This window comes from Pristiophorus japonicus, chromosome 10 (genome assembly GCF_044704955.1).
Source record: "Pristiophorus japonicus isolate sPriJap1 chromosome 10, sPriJap1.hap1, whole genome shotgun sequence".
NCBI lineage: Eukaryota > Metazoa > Chordata > Chondrichthyes > Pristiophoridae > Pristiophorus > Pristiophorus japonicus.
Window position 1 is genome coordinate 119,488,050 of NC_091986.1, and position 17,979 is coordinate 119,506,028.

The following is a 17,979-nucleotide window of genomic DNA, read 5'->3' on the forward strand; positions in this document are numbered from 1 at the left end:
CATCCCAGAGTACTTAAGGAAGTGGCCCTAGAAATAGTGGATGCATTGGTGATCATTTCTATCGACTTTGGGTCAGTTCCTATGGACTGGAGGGTAGCTAATGTAACACCACTTTTTAAAAAAGGAGGGAGAGAGAAAACGGTAATTATAGATCAGTTAGCCTGACATCAGTGGTGGGGAAAATGTTAGAATCAATTATTAAAGATGAAATAGCAGCGCATTTGGAAAGCAGTGACAGGATCGGTCCAAGTCAACATGGATTTATGAAAGGGAAATCATGCATGACAAATCTTCTGGAATTTTTTGAGGATGTAACTAGTAGAGTGGAAAGGGAGAACCAGTGGATGTGGTGTATTTGGACTTCCAAAAGGCTTTTGGCAAGGGCCCACACAAGAGATTGGTGTGCAAAATTAAAGCACATGGTATTGGGGGTAATGGGCTGATGTGGATAGAGAACTGGTTGGCAGACAGGAAGCAGAGTCGGGATAAACGGGTTCTTTTCAGAATGGCAGGCAGTGACTAGTGGGGTGCCGCAGGGCTCAGTGCTGGGACCCAGCTATTTACAATATACATCAATAATTTAGATGAAGGAATTAAGTGTAATATCTCCAAGTTTGCAGATGACACTAAACTAGGTGGTGGTGTGAGCTGTGAGGAGGATGCTAAGAGGCTGCAGGGTGACTTAGAGGTTAGGTGAGTGGGCAAATGCATGGCAGATGCAGTATAATGTGGATACACGTGAGGTTATACACTTTGGGGGGAAAAACACGAAGGCAGAATATTATCTGAATGGTGGCAGATTAGGAAAAGGGGAGGTGCAATGAGCCCTGGGTGTCATGGTACATCAGTCATTGAAAGTTGGCATGCAGGTACAGCAGGCAGTGAAGAAGGCAAATGGTATGTTGGCCTTCATAGCTAGGGGTTTTGAGTATAAGAGCAGGGAGGTCTTACTGCAGTTGTACAGGGCCTTGGTGAGGCCTCACCTGGAATATTGTGTTCAACTTTGGTCTCCTAATCTGAGGAAGGACGTTCTTGCTATTGAGCGAGTGCAGCGAAGGTTCACCAGACTGATTCCCGGGATGGCTGGACTGACATATGAGGAGAGACTGGATCGACTGGGCCTTTATTCACTGGAGTTTAGAAGGATGAGAGGGGATCTCATAGAAACATATAAAATTCTGACGGGACTGGACAGGTTAGATGCAGGAAGAATGTTCCTGATGTTGGGGAGGTCCAGAACCAGGGGACACAGTCTAAGCATAAGGGGCAAGCCATTTAGGACTGCGATGAGGAGAAACTTCTTCACTCAGAGAGTTGTTAACCTGTGGAATTCCCTACCGCAGAGAGTTGTTGATGCCAGTTCATTGGATATATTCAAGAGGGAGTTAAATATGGCCTTACGGCTAAAGGGATCAAGGGGTATGGAGAGAAAGCAGGAAAGGGGTACTGAGGTGAATGATCAGCCATAATCTTATTGAATGGTGGTGCAGGCTCAAAGGGCTGAATGGCCTACTTCTGCATCTATTTTCTATGTTTCTATGTTTCTAAATGAATGCCAAATAGAGCATAGGGGACAAATAGAAGGGTTTATTAATATATAAATAGGGGAGAAAAGCAGAAATTAGAAAAGGAAGCTGTGTTGGATGTTGTAAGGAATTGTTTTTTCCTGTGCTCAAAGTAGACAAATTGAACATCTTACAGGTGAGAGCTCAAATGGTGTAGTTACAGAATAACATTGCCAGCATTTTTATTTGGATCAATGCTGAGTAGCTGATAATGTGATCCAAACATCCAAAGTGCTATTGCACATTGGGCACTAGCTCCCTATGTTATGGGACGTTGGAGCCTTTGGAATGCCCAGTGTATATGTTGCTCAATAATGCAACCCTGAAGTACTTGAGGTACTTGAAACTTGTGTGTCAGTTGAGTGCTAGCCTGAGTAAAACCCTAACTCCAATGCAAATGAGAGGATATGCCCATAATGCAAGAGTAGCACATGAACGACACCCCTCAGAATAAAAGTCCATATAAAGTGTCCATATATAACGGAGTCCTCTTTTTTTCAGTTTGGTCCTTGCTCTCAAAGATACATTGCTTTTCTTGGTGTATCTCCTTGCAAGTTACTGGCCTGGAGACTCTTAGTGTAATGATGGAGAGCAATATTTATGCCCCTGAAATCAGAGGAGGCTGACCCTGTCAGAAATCCTGATGCCAGCTCAGTTAAATTATGCTGGCAGGATATGGATGGGAGTCCTGCTGGCAAGGGGGCAGATACCATGGAGGAGAGAGTTGGGAGCAGGGGGGGTGGGGAGAGAGGGAACTCAGAAAATTCAGTAAGGGGCGGAGCTAAAGTGTAAATTTCCTATTTAAAGCGCTCTATGCCATTAAAGGGATGAGCAGGCTCTTGGAAGAGGGACTGAACTGGCTGGAGCTAAAAAAAAAAGGCGAGCTTCTAATTTAAGAGTCTTAGGTGAAAGTGTTGCTTACACAAATTAGAGAGAAGAGGGTTGCCATTGTTGGAATACCAGGGAAGAAACCATCATGTGCAGCAGCCTGGGCCACATGGGAGGAGCAGGCTACGGCTGTGAGTGAGACCTCCATAACTCCAAGGACCCCCTCTGCTATCTCGAAAGAAGTTTAATGACTTCACTAGGTCAGCACAGGTAAGAGTGTTTTCAAATGAATAACAGGACAGATAACTGAATTAGAGAGAAGTATATTGGTATTCCTTAGAACAATAGTTAAGCATTGTACTTTAGATTATTGCACAGCATCATATCCCTTCTCCCAAAAGAAATGTCTCTTGACAGTACTCATGTTCAGTGTTTCACATTTTGTAATGCATGCTAATACACTGAAGTCTCACAACCTAGGTCCTTGATCCTTTACAACTATCATTATTACCATCCATTTGATGAATCCTGACTGCTTGCGACTGCAGGATCTGGAGACTGCAGCAGTCAATTAACACGATGCATTCCTCCTGCAGGAGCAGACAACATGCAATGTCAGGGAATGTCAGGCTACCTGCCAACCTGTGGCATTTGACAACTGATGAAGAGGAAGCAGCGGTCATTCTGGCCTGGCAGTTGGGGATGGAGATATGGGAATCTCGTTATGCCTTCACTGGGTTTGTGTAAACGTATAAAGCTTGTTTATGTTGTATGTATTCTTCAATTTCTTCACCAGCTACCACTTTTCCTTTAAAAAAATCTACTAACTAACTGATTATGATAGAATACTGTCCAAACACAATACAATTAACAGTGCTGTTATTTTTCCTCCATAATCTCTATTTCTGAAGAGTAAGACCATTGCAGTCCCTTCTAGCTCTGGCAACACTGGCACACACTCACCCATCCCATCATAAACCCTCTCCCTTGCACTCTGAAGTCCTGAGCAAATGAGTGATGATCTCAGGGATCCTGCAATGAAAAAACAGACACTACCTCAGCACTAGGCGTATGGAGGTTCTGCATGACTACTCCCAAGATGTGCAGCAAAATGGCTGGAATAGTGATGGAGTTCACTGCCTTGCAATGCACCAACATCCAAGACGGGTTCAACTCATAACAGGACAGCCTGGAGAAAGTGACAGCTGCTGGAGCATTTGTAAAGCTTTCCCACTTCCCATTGAATGAAGGAGTGCAGATATTATGGGGATATTCTGGAGAGGTTAATGTCAATTGGATTGCAAAGTATACAGAGCAGCATCTCAAAGGGACTAAAGAATATTCAGTTGACTCTATTCCAGGGATGTAAGGAACTTTCTGCGTCTGTGAGGTCCATTGTCCCAATAATCGATCTCGCCCAGAATTCTGCCCCCAGTACCAGTGGAGAACCTAGCATGCGTGCCTCAGAGGCTGCATCTCCTCAAGGAAGCAGCATAGAGGAGCACTCCATCAGCTCACCAGAGAAGCCTTCATCTTTGATGGACCAAGCTGCCAAGGAGCCCATGACAAAGATTCAATGTGTCCCCTGTCCATCCCAAAACTTGGGGATCCTAAGAGAAGGGCCACCACCCCAAAAGCCTCATAATATTTTGCAGCAGCTGTCTACATCTTAGACCCTATGGGGCCAAAATTGTTGACGGCCAAGGGCCGCCTAAGTGACGCCCAAAGGGCCGCCGAGATACCTGACGGTACTTTGGGCAGGAGTTTTGGCAAAAAGGTCCTTGAAAGGGCGCCCGGCGGCAAAAGAGGGACCCATGCCGTCAATCTGGGCGGCAGCGGGCAGGAGCTCCCGATCTCGACGGCAAAGGTGCTTGCCGCCCAAGTGCAGCTGAGGATGGAGTCAGGCTCAGAAGGTAGTGGAAAGAGATAGCAGAGGAAGTCAATGCAAGGAGTTTAGCTCCAGGGACATGGATTCAATTCAGGAGGAAGTTTAATGAACTCACATGAGTGGTCAAGGTCCATGAATGCATCTTCAAATGCCATATTCTACCAACTGCACCACTAGTCTCAGCGACTGGTTAAATCACCACACCACCATCACTCATCTACCAACAACCTCTATCAATCAGGACTCATACCTAACATTCATATGCTTCACCTCACCCTCACACACTCAGCAACATTGCAAGTCTCAGGTCCACATCTCACAGCATGCACACACTGCCAGCTATTCAACCATGACAGCCACATCACCCATACAGATTGCACAACATTCACTGACACACTTCCCTCTCTCTTTCAGGAGAAGGTGGTGCACTACCAGAGGCAGCAGGAACTAACCAGAGGGGGAGAGGTGCGCCTGCATGTTCTAAGCCCCATGGAGGAGAGGGTGCTGGCCATTATGGGACGGGCCATTGCTGAGACAGTGGTCACCAGCAGGACTGAAGCCATTGAAGATGAGGGTATCCGCATACCTAATCCTCCTTCTCTCATCACACTTCTCCCTCATCCTACAGTCTCTTCTGACGGAGAAGCTGCTGTTGGTGTAAGCATGCACTTCTTACTTTCCCCTCTCCCCTCACCAAAAACCTACTCTTGCTCTTTTTCCTTTCACCTACCCAAGAACTGCAACTTCCCCAGGTAGTTACATGCTTACTGATGTCATGATCTGTGTGCTCTGCATACTTCCGGCGGACGTTAAGTGCATGCACACTATCCCCTTTACCAATATAGTGTCTGCCGTACTTCACATCAGAAGTGCATGCATGTGCTGTCTATGCCATTTTTGGAACCTCAAGGGCCCTTGTAGCACCATAAAAATAGGTACTACTGAGCTCAATGTTGCCCCCATACAGTCTACACCACAGAAACAGGCCTTTCGGCCCAACTGGTTAAGCCGATGTTTATGCTCCACGCAAGCCTCCTCTCATCCCTCTTCATCTGACACTATCAGCATATCTTTTTATTCCTTTCTCTCTCATGTGCTGATCTAGCTTCCCCTTAAATGCATCTATGCTATTTGCCTCAACTACTCCTTGGGGTAGCACGTTCACATTCTTACCACTCTTCAGGTAAAAAGGTTTCTCCTGAATCCCCTGTTGAATTTATTGGTGACTATCTTATATTTATGACTACTAGTTTTGGACTCCTTCACAATTATGCCAAATGATTCTGTCAACAACAACAACAATTTGCATTTATATATCGCCTTTAATGTAGAAAAACATCCCAGATGTCTTGCAGATGTCAAGCAGATATTGCCATTAACCCTGCTTCATGTTCTTAATAGATGAGATCTACGGCATCAGCAGTGTCATCATCAGGCTCTCTGGTATTCTCTGGGGCATTTATTATCAACCCTTTCCTGATTGCAAAATTGTGATGCGCACAACATGCTACCATAATTCAGAAGACTGTGCTTTGTGTTCACTGCAAGGCACCCCTGGACCTAACTAGACATAGAACTTTTCTTTGAGCATCCCAATGGTTTGCTCGATTCTTATTCTTGTCTTCAAATGTGTATCATTATTATGTTCCATGCAGCCCAGATAATCCTACATAGAGGCATCATGAGCCATGGCAGTCATGAGTATCTCTTATCATCTGGCAGCCATCCTGCCCATTCCATCTGCTGTGAGAGCTGAGACACTGGATTGATGCACCATGATAGTTCACAGCATGTTGTGAATTCATGTACAGGAAGCTGTGTCTATCATGGAAAAAGATCTGCACATTTAAGGAATGGAAGTCTTTGTGGTTCATATAAATATCCAGGTTTACATTTGAGAAATGCAACTCATGTCCCAATTAATAACCCCCACAACCCTGGGCAATCCAGCAATTCTGAAAAATTTGCTGGCCCTCTCAGTCAACTGTATGGGAACCCTGTTGAATTATATAAATTGAGCTACTCTGACAAAGGTAGCATTAGTGACTTGCCTTATTGTAAATTGACTGATCTACCTATAGTCCCCTGTGGCTCCCTGGAATGATCCTGTGGCATAAACGTTGAGAGCTGTGGTGACTTTCTGTGCCGCAGTCAGAGCTGTGTATGCTATGCATCCTGCTTGCAGATTTGGCTGCAACATCAAACACGGCTCCTCCAAAGTTTCATAACTGCAGCACAACCTCCTGAGACAGAGCTCCTGGTAAAGGTCTTAGAAAGTGCTCCTGGGTCTACAGATCTTGGTGGCTGGCACCTGTGAGGTTACAGGGAGGAGGCTGTTGCAGGCACTCTGTGGGGTTACAGGGAGGTGCTGTTGCAGGCACTCTGTGGGGTTACAGGGAGGTGCTGTTGCAAGCACTCTGTGAGGTTACAGGGAGGAAGCTGTTGCAAGCACTCTGTGAGGTTACAGGGAGGTGCTGTTGCAAGCACTCTGTGGGGTTACAGGAAGGAAGCTGCTGCAGGCACTCTGTGGGGTTACAAGGAGGTGCTGTTGCAAGCACTCTGTGAGGTTACAGGGAGGAGGCTGTTGCAGGCACTCTGTGGGGTTACAAGGAGGTGCTGTTGCAGGCACTCTGTGGGGTTACAAGGAGGTGCTGTTGCAGGCACTCTGTGGGGTTACAAGGAGGTGCTGTTGCAGGCACCATGTAGGGGTTCAGGTTTATTTCTGCAGGAGCTGTGTTGATTTTCAGGAATGTGTTTTTGAATTCGAGGAAGGTGTAGTGGCCTAAGCACCATGTGCCTATTTTTCTATTTTCTGGAAGTTTCCCAATGACCCTTACAAAGCTGGAACTCCCTAAGCTGGGAGTCCCACTCCTGATGCCCATTTATGACTGGGTGTTTCTGTGGTAGCCCGTAGTGGGATGACTCTACAAGGGCATGTGTCCAACAGATAAGCAGCCCAGAGCCCCCTAACCCCACACTGGATTTAAAAACAATTCATAAATGTTTTGCTGGATCATCTCCATTGCTCGGGGGGGGGGGGGGGGGGGAGTTGGTGGTGACCTAGGCACCCCCGCAACCCCTAGCACCTACCCCACCAACAGTTGCCATGCCCAGATTTTGGAGTTTCTGGCATGCCCAAGCTGGTAGGCACCAGACATTGGCCCAAAGTGAAGTTTTTGCCTGCTTGACCCATGCAAATGTTGTGCCCTCCCACTGTAGTGACCCTGGTCTGACCCGAGTAATTTTCGGGCCTTTAAGTCTATGTGTACTGTTGGGACTGACGTTTTACAACTGTAAGCACTAAGCAGCTCGTCTACTGTTTCTCAAGGGGTGTTATAAACTCATTGGGGTCTTTAGGATCAGTGAAGAATCGTGTCTCAGATTCAAAATGCAACTACAGAAGGTCATTTAGTAAATCTAAGCTCGTTCTCTCTATTCCTTTACTCGGATTGACCGCTTGTTCACTCTTACTCTCTAAGTACATCAGATAAGCTGTTTGCTTCCTTTCTTAACCACAGCCCATACACTTGACCGCGTGAGCTGTTCAGTAAATTAACATTTTTACTCTGTATGTTTTGCAGAATGCTGCAACATAGACAGCTACAACCTGAATTGATTTTCTCTAAAGCTATCAATTAGGACCAAGAGCCAGACGCATGAGTTTATTATTTTAAACAATCAGATCATAATTTTAAGTTATTGATTGATTTATACAACAGCTTGAATTGATGTTTTGGGAAAGTTGAACACCTATTCACAGTAACCTGTCAGAATTAGTCAGTTCCGAAGCATTTTAATATTCGCCAATTTAAAACTGTCACTAAAACAGGGTTGTGCACAAACACTCAAGCTACTTAATACTATGTGTGTGTGTGTGTGTGTGTCGGCCTGTCTGTGTGGGAGGTGGTGGTTAGAGTAGTTAACAATTAATACTGGTAAAAGAGGAGGAGGTTTAAACCATGTACCTGTAGGTAACTAGAAAAGATGCCTATGTCCTTAAATGATGTCCCTAGTTGCTTAAAAGCACACTTTTCTGAATTGGGAAACTTGATGCCCCCTGTAGCATTTGGCAGTTGTCTGTAAGTGTCAGTCACCTCTGGCCCTTCACTACAATAGAGAGTGTACTTTGAATTTAGAGCAGCCAAGATGTCAGATATTTCACTGATGATGTCATTTTAACTGGACCGAATTGATGGGAAACTACTAACATGCTAACAAGCGGCAAGGACGTGTTTTACATAGTCAATAAAACAGAAGCAGAATTCATTTACACTGCGGTTAAGAAAATATTAGAAATATGGGCTAAGCTCACTGGATACTCACTGCATCTGTTTCCCTGGGAAAACAATATTTATTTATTGCTCGCAGAGAAAAAAAATGATAATCCATATCTACATATATCAATATTTTAAACTTAAGCGTTTAGTTTGATAACAATTAATATTGTATATTAATCAATTTTAAATGAATACAGTCATATTTTAGTCAACCCTGTAGCAACAAATCACACACTCCAAAATTCGTCTATATAAATGCGAACCCCAAATGCTCATAAAATCGCCCTTTGTACGGGAAAAGAAGCGCGTTTTATACTGTTGCTAAGGTTCTTATTGTTTTCTCGCAGTTTTTGTGCTGGAAGGTCAGCCTTTCTGTGAGTCTCTTTCAGTGGCTTTGCTGTATTGGGCTGAGATAATTAGATCAGTGCTATCAGTTTCACTGTCCTTTTTCTCACTACTATTTACATGATAAAGGAAGTTTATGCTGGTTGCTGTTTCCCTTTAGATGCTCCACTTTCTTCAACAGTGAATGATTCAGTACATCACCTTGCCATGTACTGGCAAGGATACCCAGACCCTTGGGGAAAACAAATCGCCGCTTTATCCAAAATAGAGCTGTTTACATAATGTTATCACCCGACGGAGAGCGTCCACTGGGCATGTCATACCCATCGGGCGATTAGATCACATTTACAGGATTTCTCCCAGCGCTATTATTAAACACAATAGGAAATGGGCATTAAAAGCGACTGTAACCTGTTTTAGCCAATGTGTTCATTGGAATCTATTTTCCAACTTTTGCGAATGTTTTCTATAACGTGAAAACTATTTGCCAAATTAAACTAAAAAGAAACATTTTAAGGTCAAATTTTCTTCTGGCAGATTGAGCCCGAACTGGACTTTTCCTTTAACTTAATAGCTCCAGAAGCTTTTTCAGTTAAATCGACTGTTCATTATTTAGCACCATTTACGGAGCTGTGTGGTGAGTTTTAATGAATCCTTGGCACAAAGCGTCCTTTCAGAGGAGGGAAGAATAGACTCTATTTAGACCCTTACGGCTGTACGTCAAAGGCTAACCATAATACTTGTCAAGCTGGGGAAAATTCCCACTGATATGGGAATGTGTATTTGCGCCTGCAGCTAAGAAATCAACTCTTACGAAATAGCAGGTAGACAGAATAAGGCGACAGACTTCTAATGTGCAACACAGTGGCACCTGCTGAAGGTAACCGGGTACAAGAAGCGAACACTTGACGCCGCTCTTGAGTACCGTCCAGGCCTTTCTGCTAAATTTGGAGCAGTTTGGCGGGATGGTCACATTTCCCGGAATGCCACGAGCTTCATTTAAACTTCCTGGCCCATGACAATAATAAAAATACAATTTATTCTTCTCCAAAGCTGCACCGTACTCTGAATACAAGAGGAAGCTTCTTTTTAAATCTAGCTTTACGAGACTCTTTATGCCACAATATGAACTGTTTTAGATTCATTATTCATTAACACGCTTGAATTATAAAATACATTTGTCGCTGTTAAAAGACTTTTAATGAATTGAAATTCGCGGGGTTTAGATTGCATTAGAGATATAAATATGGTTTTAGAAGTTTTTTTTAAATAAATGATCGCATACCCCACTATTTTTGTAACTTTGGAGACAGGGCATAAAATTGTATGGGTGGACGAATTCCTAGAAAGAAATAGCGTAGAGAGCGATTCAAGATAGAGTAATAGAATAATGGAATCTTCTTAAGACTGTCAATCCTCCTAAATACATTAAAAGGATAATTTAGAATAGGAAATCCAAGGTTAAAATTGCACAAATAAATCCAACATATTTCTACATGAACTACTTTTTTATCTCTGTTCCCGAGGCTGAAGTTTGTAGGTGTTGAACTTTATACTGCTGTAATGAAGTGCTTCTCCAAACCGTGTCCAACCTCCTTAAGCTGTCCGATTTAATGAATTCACAGCTCTATAATAGGATCTGGGACGCTTTTGACTCACTGATTCGACTGACGGGAAACGGATATTCTTTCCAGCCGGAGCCTATAGCGAAGCGCATTCATTAAAACACTATTCACGAGGGGCTTGGGAGGCGGGGTGCGGCCAAAACGTTGCGATGATGTATTGCCCAGTTTATTTGGAACAATCTTTAAGGAACTGAACCCCGGGCTGGATTTAAGCTTGAGAGCTCGATCGTTTACAGGGATTTCCCTCCGCGCCCCAGTCTCAGCCCGCGGACCGTGCGGTGGCTCACAGACAAGGATTCCCACCTGGAGTATGCGCTCGAAAACTTTGTAGCCACTTTGCAGCGACAGGGACTGGTCACTATTATCACTCGAGACAAGGGGACGGGAGATGGCTGTGCAGGCTGCCATCATGAATCCTCACTTCATCCATTTCTGTTTCCCCGGCTCCTCGATGGAGTACGAGATGGAAAGTGCTTACAGCGGGGCTCTGTTGGGAGAGATGGAGAGCGCCGGGGAGGTCAAGGAAACGACCAGCGCCCTCCTCAACTTCATCGACTCGGCCTCCAGCAACATCAAGCTGGCTTTAGACAAGCCCGTCAAATCCAAGAGGAAAGTCAACCACAGAAAATACCTGCAGAAACAGATCAAGAGGTGTACGGGGATAATCTCCGGCAGCAGCAGCAGCCCCGGACCTGGGCAAGAGACAGCCAACAAGAGACAGGCTTCCCCCCCTTCCTCCTCCTCCACCACCGGACACTTCCAATGCAAACCGCCGCCAAAGAAGGACGGATCGCAGTCGAGCCTTCAAAGCAAGTCCCTGGCGGCTCTCTTCGACTCGGTCCGGGATCTCCGTCGGTCGGCGGCCGGAGACCGAGCCCTGGCGGCGGCGGCGGCGGCGGGCAGCAGCAGGAAGGTGCCGCTGAGGAACCGCAACCTGCCGCCGTCCTTCTTCACCGAGCCGGCCAACGTTAAAATCACCTCCACCTCCGGGATGTCCCTCAAGGACCTGGAGAGGGGCAATCCCGAGGCTGCCGAGTTTTTCGAGCTGCTGGGGCCAGATTACAGCAACATGATCTCGGGACAGGAGCCGTTCCTGGGCTCCTCCCTGCGGACCCAGCAGGAGGGCAGCTGCGATCTCGGCTCCTACGACTCGTACCGCGGGATCGCCGCTCTCAGTGGGAGCTTTTCCCACTTCCCGGATCCCTGGCTTGCATGCAACCCCCCGAAAAAGAGCCCCACAGCCGGCTGCAACCTCGCCATCAGCGAAAACGCCAGGACAGTGCCCGTACAGACACCGCTTTACTCCAACAACCAGCCCGCAAACACTTCGCCCATGGAGGAGCCTCCAGTCAGTTTAGCAGCCTTCCCGCAGTTTTTCCCTGAATGTTCACTGCCACAGGTCTCTTACGAATACAGCCCAGGGTATAATTGCAGCAGACAAAACTTCCCGAGTCTTTAATTCCCTTTTAGAAACAGTACTTACTACACAAAGACTTTGGAACTCGGTCCTGTTTTATTTGACCAGTATTACAGGTGAACTGTTCAGATAGAGAGATCGGCAATGGGCCCTTTTTGGGCTTCCGAACACCAGGCGCTAACGTGCATCCACTCGAGGTATGCATTACTTTGGAATAAGGCACGGCGGCTTTAATTCATTATAAAAATAAATCACACACCTCCGCTGTGTTTTACATTGAATGCACCAGATGATAGGGAGTATTTTGGTTGCTTACTTTTTTAGGTTAAACATGATGGTCCGTTATAATTGTGTATTAATTAGTCTAGTCCAAGAAAGGCTGTCTAAAATATAACCAAGCACACTGTAATTATGTATAAATCTCGTGCTGAAGTGCGAAACGGGTCATTTCAACTTTCAATGTTGCATGAAAGTCAAAAAGAAAAACTTCTACTTTAAGACGGGCGCTGCCTTTCAAACGGCGTTTAGATGCAATTGCACTTTGTGGATTGAAAGATTTGACTGAGTAACTCTCTATTGATTCAGTACGTGACAACGGACGACAAGTCCCGCATTGCCAGGACACAAACAACATAATAAGGTATATTGTAGTTAAAATCTGTTTTAAACGATATAAATTTGAACGCATATACCAAAATGCTGGGGAGCTAAACACAACATGCTGAAATAATGTAAAGGATACTAAGATTATACGACACGGTTAACAGTGAACCATAATAGCATCTGATTTTGAATAAATAAACATTTCTAGATTATGTTATTTATAGTTATGAAAGGCAAACTAGTTAATGCCAAACACCCGCATTAACCGTAAATATTTGTTTGTTCTATGTCTTGGTTTCCATTTTATAAATCTAAATTCCTGGCACCCTGCTGATTACAATATTAGTTTGCCGATGTTATCTTTGTTCAGTTCCCAAAGAGACAAACAACTGTGTCAAGAATTGTTCACCAGGATATTCATCTTCTCCTAGTACCTGCTGTGATTTGGTTTTTAGTGTTCTGTCTTTTTAGAAAGCACTTGATCTGTGTGTTATATCGAGAAAGGTACTAGTTGCAGCTACGTCTCGAGTGAAAGGTCAACAGACAAAATAAAGCTGGTCTTTATTTTCGGAAACCGTCTGGTCTGTTTTGAAGTTTGTTTTCTTTTCCCGAAAAAAAGTCACACAGGACTTCAGGAAGCGGCAAACCTGCTGGGTGAAATGGTCCGTTCCCCACATTTCCCATGCACTACCAACCAACCTCAGAGCGAGGGTACCACACTTAGGTCAAGTAACACTCACCAATCAGACACACTTTACTCAGCTTTTTCGATATTTTCGCTTACAATATGTTTTTCCTTTTAGTGGAATAAGACTAACTGCATAACAAAATAATAATGTATTTGCAAGTCTATCGTGGGAAAACGAACACAGTCCTGTGCGTGGTCACACAAAGACTTATCACTGTTCAGGGGCTTACTTTGGAAAGATGTAGGCGTTGCCCCGTTTATCACAGCCGTTTTTCTGCATCAGTCAATCGCCTCACTGAGGAAAACATTAAGATAAAATAAACGTAATTAAAATAAATGTTATTAACTAAAGTATCACCATGTTATAATGTCATATAATGTCATATCACACCAATAATATAATGTGTTCATAAAATAATTAAAACCCCTTTCGAAGCGAAATGGCAACTTTCGAAAGGTCATTTTAGAAGAATAATACGAATCATAAAAAGTCATCCTTTCTGCTTAGTGAGCTTCGTTAGACTGTTGCTGAGAAAGTGCGATAGTAAAGTTAAATCCATATTTGACTTTATATCAAGGTTTCCATTTTTTTTAGATGGGAATGGTTTTCTGGATGCCATTTCCTTCTGGTAACCAATGCAGTTAAAATATTTTGCAGAACATTACCGACGTTAATACAGTACTGCAGTTTTAAATACATATTTTCAGAATGTTGCATTCTTGACCTCATTTTCTCTTTGCCACGTTTTAAAACCAGTTTGACCAACTATAGCTCCGAGTCCAACATGTATCAACGGGTGACCGTCATCATCGCCAATGCTCACACATGTTTAAAACTTATTTAATAGTTTCATTTTTTACTCAGATTTTCCAAAGAACGTCCTCGATCAATGCACTTCACTCGAGGTTTATATTCCCAGGGATCGCTCGTTTACTGGAGGTAGGGGTTTCAGAAGGAAATCACATTCGTCTCCACCACGAGTTTCCGAACGGAGGGTACATTAAACTGCTGAGACAATCTGGACAGATCCCCAGAGTTCTGTTACTGGGTAGGAATTGTCACAATACATCTCCCATTTTTGAATGGTGACATTACAGTCTATCTTGTTTTTTTCCCCTCTGGAATGTACCACAAAGTCAGTACGTTTCCCAGTGCAGTTATTTCCCTGTTAGTACAGCATTTGGAACGCTACTCAACGTCACCATTTTAAATTAAATTTAGTATTCTGAAAAAGTTTTGCGATGGAAATAAGACGTTCACAGATAAGGTGACATTTGGCAAATGAGCGCTATTAAATTCTCACACAAGGTGAGTATAATTACAAAGTATAAGGAGGCAGTTAAAAATTAAAATTTTCCCAGAACGACAATATTGTTGTTACAGCACAAAGACAGCTGTCCCCACCGCAAACAGTGCCAAACCATGCCCCCATTATTGCGTGTATCTGTTATTTTAATTTTTGTTTCTTCCGAGTTTTTGAGGCTTTGTAAAAATACTTGCACATCGTGTGCAATGCATTGTAGTAAAGGTAGCTTTGAGTTCCGGTATTTATATACAAACACCAATATATTTCGAGAAATTATTTAAAAGTTAAAAACACATTGGAAATCGTAACAATAATAAAAACTCATACTACCAGCGGAAGTTTCAGGATTGCCTCTGGAATGCAACTCTGGCAATATTATTTTGAAACAAAGCTTTAAAAACATTAATGAGGCCCAACCAAACCATGAAGGTAAATTGCACCAATGTGAAGAAAGTTAACAGCAAGTAAACAATTAAATGAAAGGAGGGATGGGACTGAGCGTGGAGTGACAAGCTAACTAGGGAAGTAATGGAGTTTAGTTTGTCCAATTTGTAATTGTCCCATGCTGTAACAGAAACAATAGTTCTTACTATAATTTTGTATGTTTAGGGCAAGTCAGTACAAGATGAACCCTAAATTCCACCCCAAACCATAACGCTGATATAAGACCGGGTCAACTTGATCTGTTGATCCATCACTTTCCTTTCAGTAGAACAGACTAATATTATAATATATTTGCATGCCAATCTTTGCAGAAACCCAATGATCCTTAGTTTTAGTTGTTACCATTAAAATTTTATTAATCAAAATACTCATCTTCATGTCCCTGCCATCCAAAAATACTCTTTTCTCTGTTCTTTCTAGTACATTTCTATCAGCTCTTGCTCTACTCCTCCATTGGCCACTCTTCCTCCCAACTTCTGTCTGGCTGCCCACTACTGATTTTAAAGCCCATCTTCCTCTAGCCACCTGCTGGGCATGCTCCCATTTTAAACCAGTAGTTGGTGTCTGGAATGTAGTTAGGAAATTGGGAGGGTAAATTAAAATGTAAATATTATGTGCCAGACCGGGACAGAAACAGCTGCATTTTTGGTGTGCTACTGGGCCCACTGCCTTTGGAGAATTTGCACCACTGGAGGGAAACCAGCCAGGAGGGAAAAGTTACGGGAGGATATGATACATGTATAAAATTTTTCCCCAAACAGGGATTTAAATTTTTAATCCAGTAAGACTACAAGGTAGTTTTTGCTTAATTCCTTTTATTTGCTTCATTTCTCATTGTTACCCTGCATCCATATGTCCTAAAGCTTTCTTTGTGCCCTCTGGAGACTCCAGGCAGGATTCTCCAATGTATTTTGAGGTAAGTCCATGCAGGAAATAGGATGGGGACTCACTACATCAGATTCCTATCCATTTTTGTATGCATCCAATTTTCAACCAGAAGCACCTGTCCATATCTAAATATACTAATGAAGTGCTAATGATAGATTGATATCATCTGTCATTTGTTCCTGTTGTTATACAAGCATTCTTAATGCCTTGCTAACCGTGGATTTTAGGAATTACAGCACTCAGAAGCGACACACATCACAAATAATTTAAATTGCCTAAGGAGGATGAGGGGCAATAGATTAATAGTTCTACATTGGAAGGATGTGCCACTGCATCGGAGCCAGCAAACATTTTTTTAATCTTTGAGGCCCTCTGCTCCATTCGTAGGCAGACCCTCGAAATCAAGGAAGACTTGCTTCCATTCTAAAAGTGAGTTCTCAGGTGGCTGTACAGTCCAATGCGGGAATTACAGTCTCTATCACAGGTGGGGCAGACAGTGGTTGAAGGAAAGAGTGGGTGGGGAGTCTGGTTTGCCGCACATGCCTTCCGCTGCCTGCGTTTGGATTCTGCATGCTCTCGGCGACAAGACTCAAGGTGCTCAGCGCCCTCCCGGATGCTCTTCCTCCATTTTGGGTGGTCTTTGGCCAGGGATTCCTCGGTGCCAGTGGGGATGTTGCACTTTATCAAGGAGGCATTGAGGGTGTCCTTGAAACGTTTCCGCTTAAGTTAATGAAAGCATCCATTACCTGCTGCAGCAGTTATTTCTCAAGCATAAATGGGAATAACACCAGGATCTCGCCCCAAAATGTTAAATTTGGTGGATCCCCAAAACTTTGGTGGGTTTAGTGGCAGGCTAGGCATTTCTGCTGGCTGTTATATATGGAGAAAGAGCCAGACTCAACACTGTGAGCTCAAAGTAAAGTGTGACCTTAGTCTTTTATTGCAGGTCTCCAGAGTGCCTCTCCAACCTGTGAGGCCTCCTTAAATACCTGTGCTCCCAAGGGATTATGGGATCACTTGGGACTTCAGGGGATGAGCCCTCTGGTGGCTGTACAGAGTAAATACAAGTTTACATATATAACAGCACTCCCCCCCACCCCACCCCCCCCGGCAAAGTCAACAGTGTAACTATTTACAAGGTGAGTTGATCTGGGGCCCTTCTTGCCCTGGTTGATCATCTCAGTGTGAAAGCTGGTATTGGTGAACAATTGTTGGACCCTCGCTGGGCTGCTGTGCAGCTGGTCTTGCTGGGCTGACTGGTGTGGTGGGTTCTGCTGGGCTGTTGTGGATGATGGGTTCTGCTTCATGGCCAACCGCAGTGCCGGTTGCCACTGGTGTGTATGTTGGGGGGCCAAAAAAGGTAGGGTCCAAAGTGGGTTGCTCAGGATAGTCTGTGAATCTGAGTTTGATTTGGTCCAAGTGCTTCTGGTGAATGAGTCCATTTGAAAGTTTGATCCGAAACACCCTGCTTCCATCTTTGGCCACGACAGCGCTGAGAAGCCACTTGGGACCTTGCCACTTGGGACTAATTCAAAACAAATACAGGATCATTGATTTCAATCTCGCGTGACACATTTGCGCTATCATGGCATGTATTTTTTTGAAGCCGCCTGCTCTCTACCTGTTCATGTAGATCAGGGTGAACTAACGAGAACCTTGTCTTAAGTGCTCTTTTCATGAACAGCTTAGCAGGTGGGGTCCCAGTGAGCGAATGGGGTTTGTGCGGTAGCTAAGCAGGACTTGGGATAGGCGAGTCTGCAGTGAGCCTTCCGTTACCCTCTTCAAGCCTTGCTTGATGGTTTGCACTGCTCTCTCTGCCTGACCATTGGACACTGGTTTAAACGGGGCAGATGTGACATGTTTGATCCCGTTGCGGGTCATGAGTTCTTTGAACTCAGCACTGGTAAAACATGGTCTGTTGTCGCTCACCAGCACATCGGGTAGGCCGTGTGTGGGAAACATGGCCCGCAGGCTTTCAGACGTGCTAGCTGACATTATATCATATTCAATCCATTTGGTGTACGCATCTACAACCACAAGGAACATTTTACCCAAGAACGGGCCTGCATAGTCGACATGTACCCTAGACCACAGTTTGAAGGGC

At 44.2% G+C, this 17,979-nt stretch overlaps 1 protein-coding gene across 1 annotated transcript; it reads left to right on the top strand.

Moving 5' to 3' along the window:
* The first annotated feature begins 10,836 nt into the window (after positions 1 to 10,836).
* LOC139274790 (protein FAM181B) lies at positions 10,837 to 11,987 on the top strand. The gene has a single exon (XM_070891486.1). It carries the CDS (start codon positions 10,917 to 10,919, stop codon positions 11,985 to 11,987), a length of 1,071 nt encoding a protein of 356 aa, XP_070747587.1. The 5' UTR covers positions 10,837 to 10,916.
* The last annotated feature ends 5,992 nt before the right edge of the window (positions 11,988 to 17,979 follow it).

Excerpts from the sequence above, each read along its gene's own strand:
- LOC139274790 (XM_070891486.1), top strand. The coding sequence starts at position 10,917 with ATGGCTGTGCAGGCTGCCATCATGAATCCTCACTTCATCCATTTCTGT.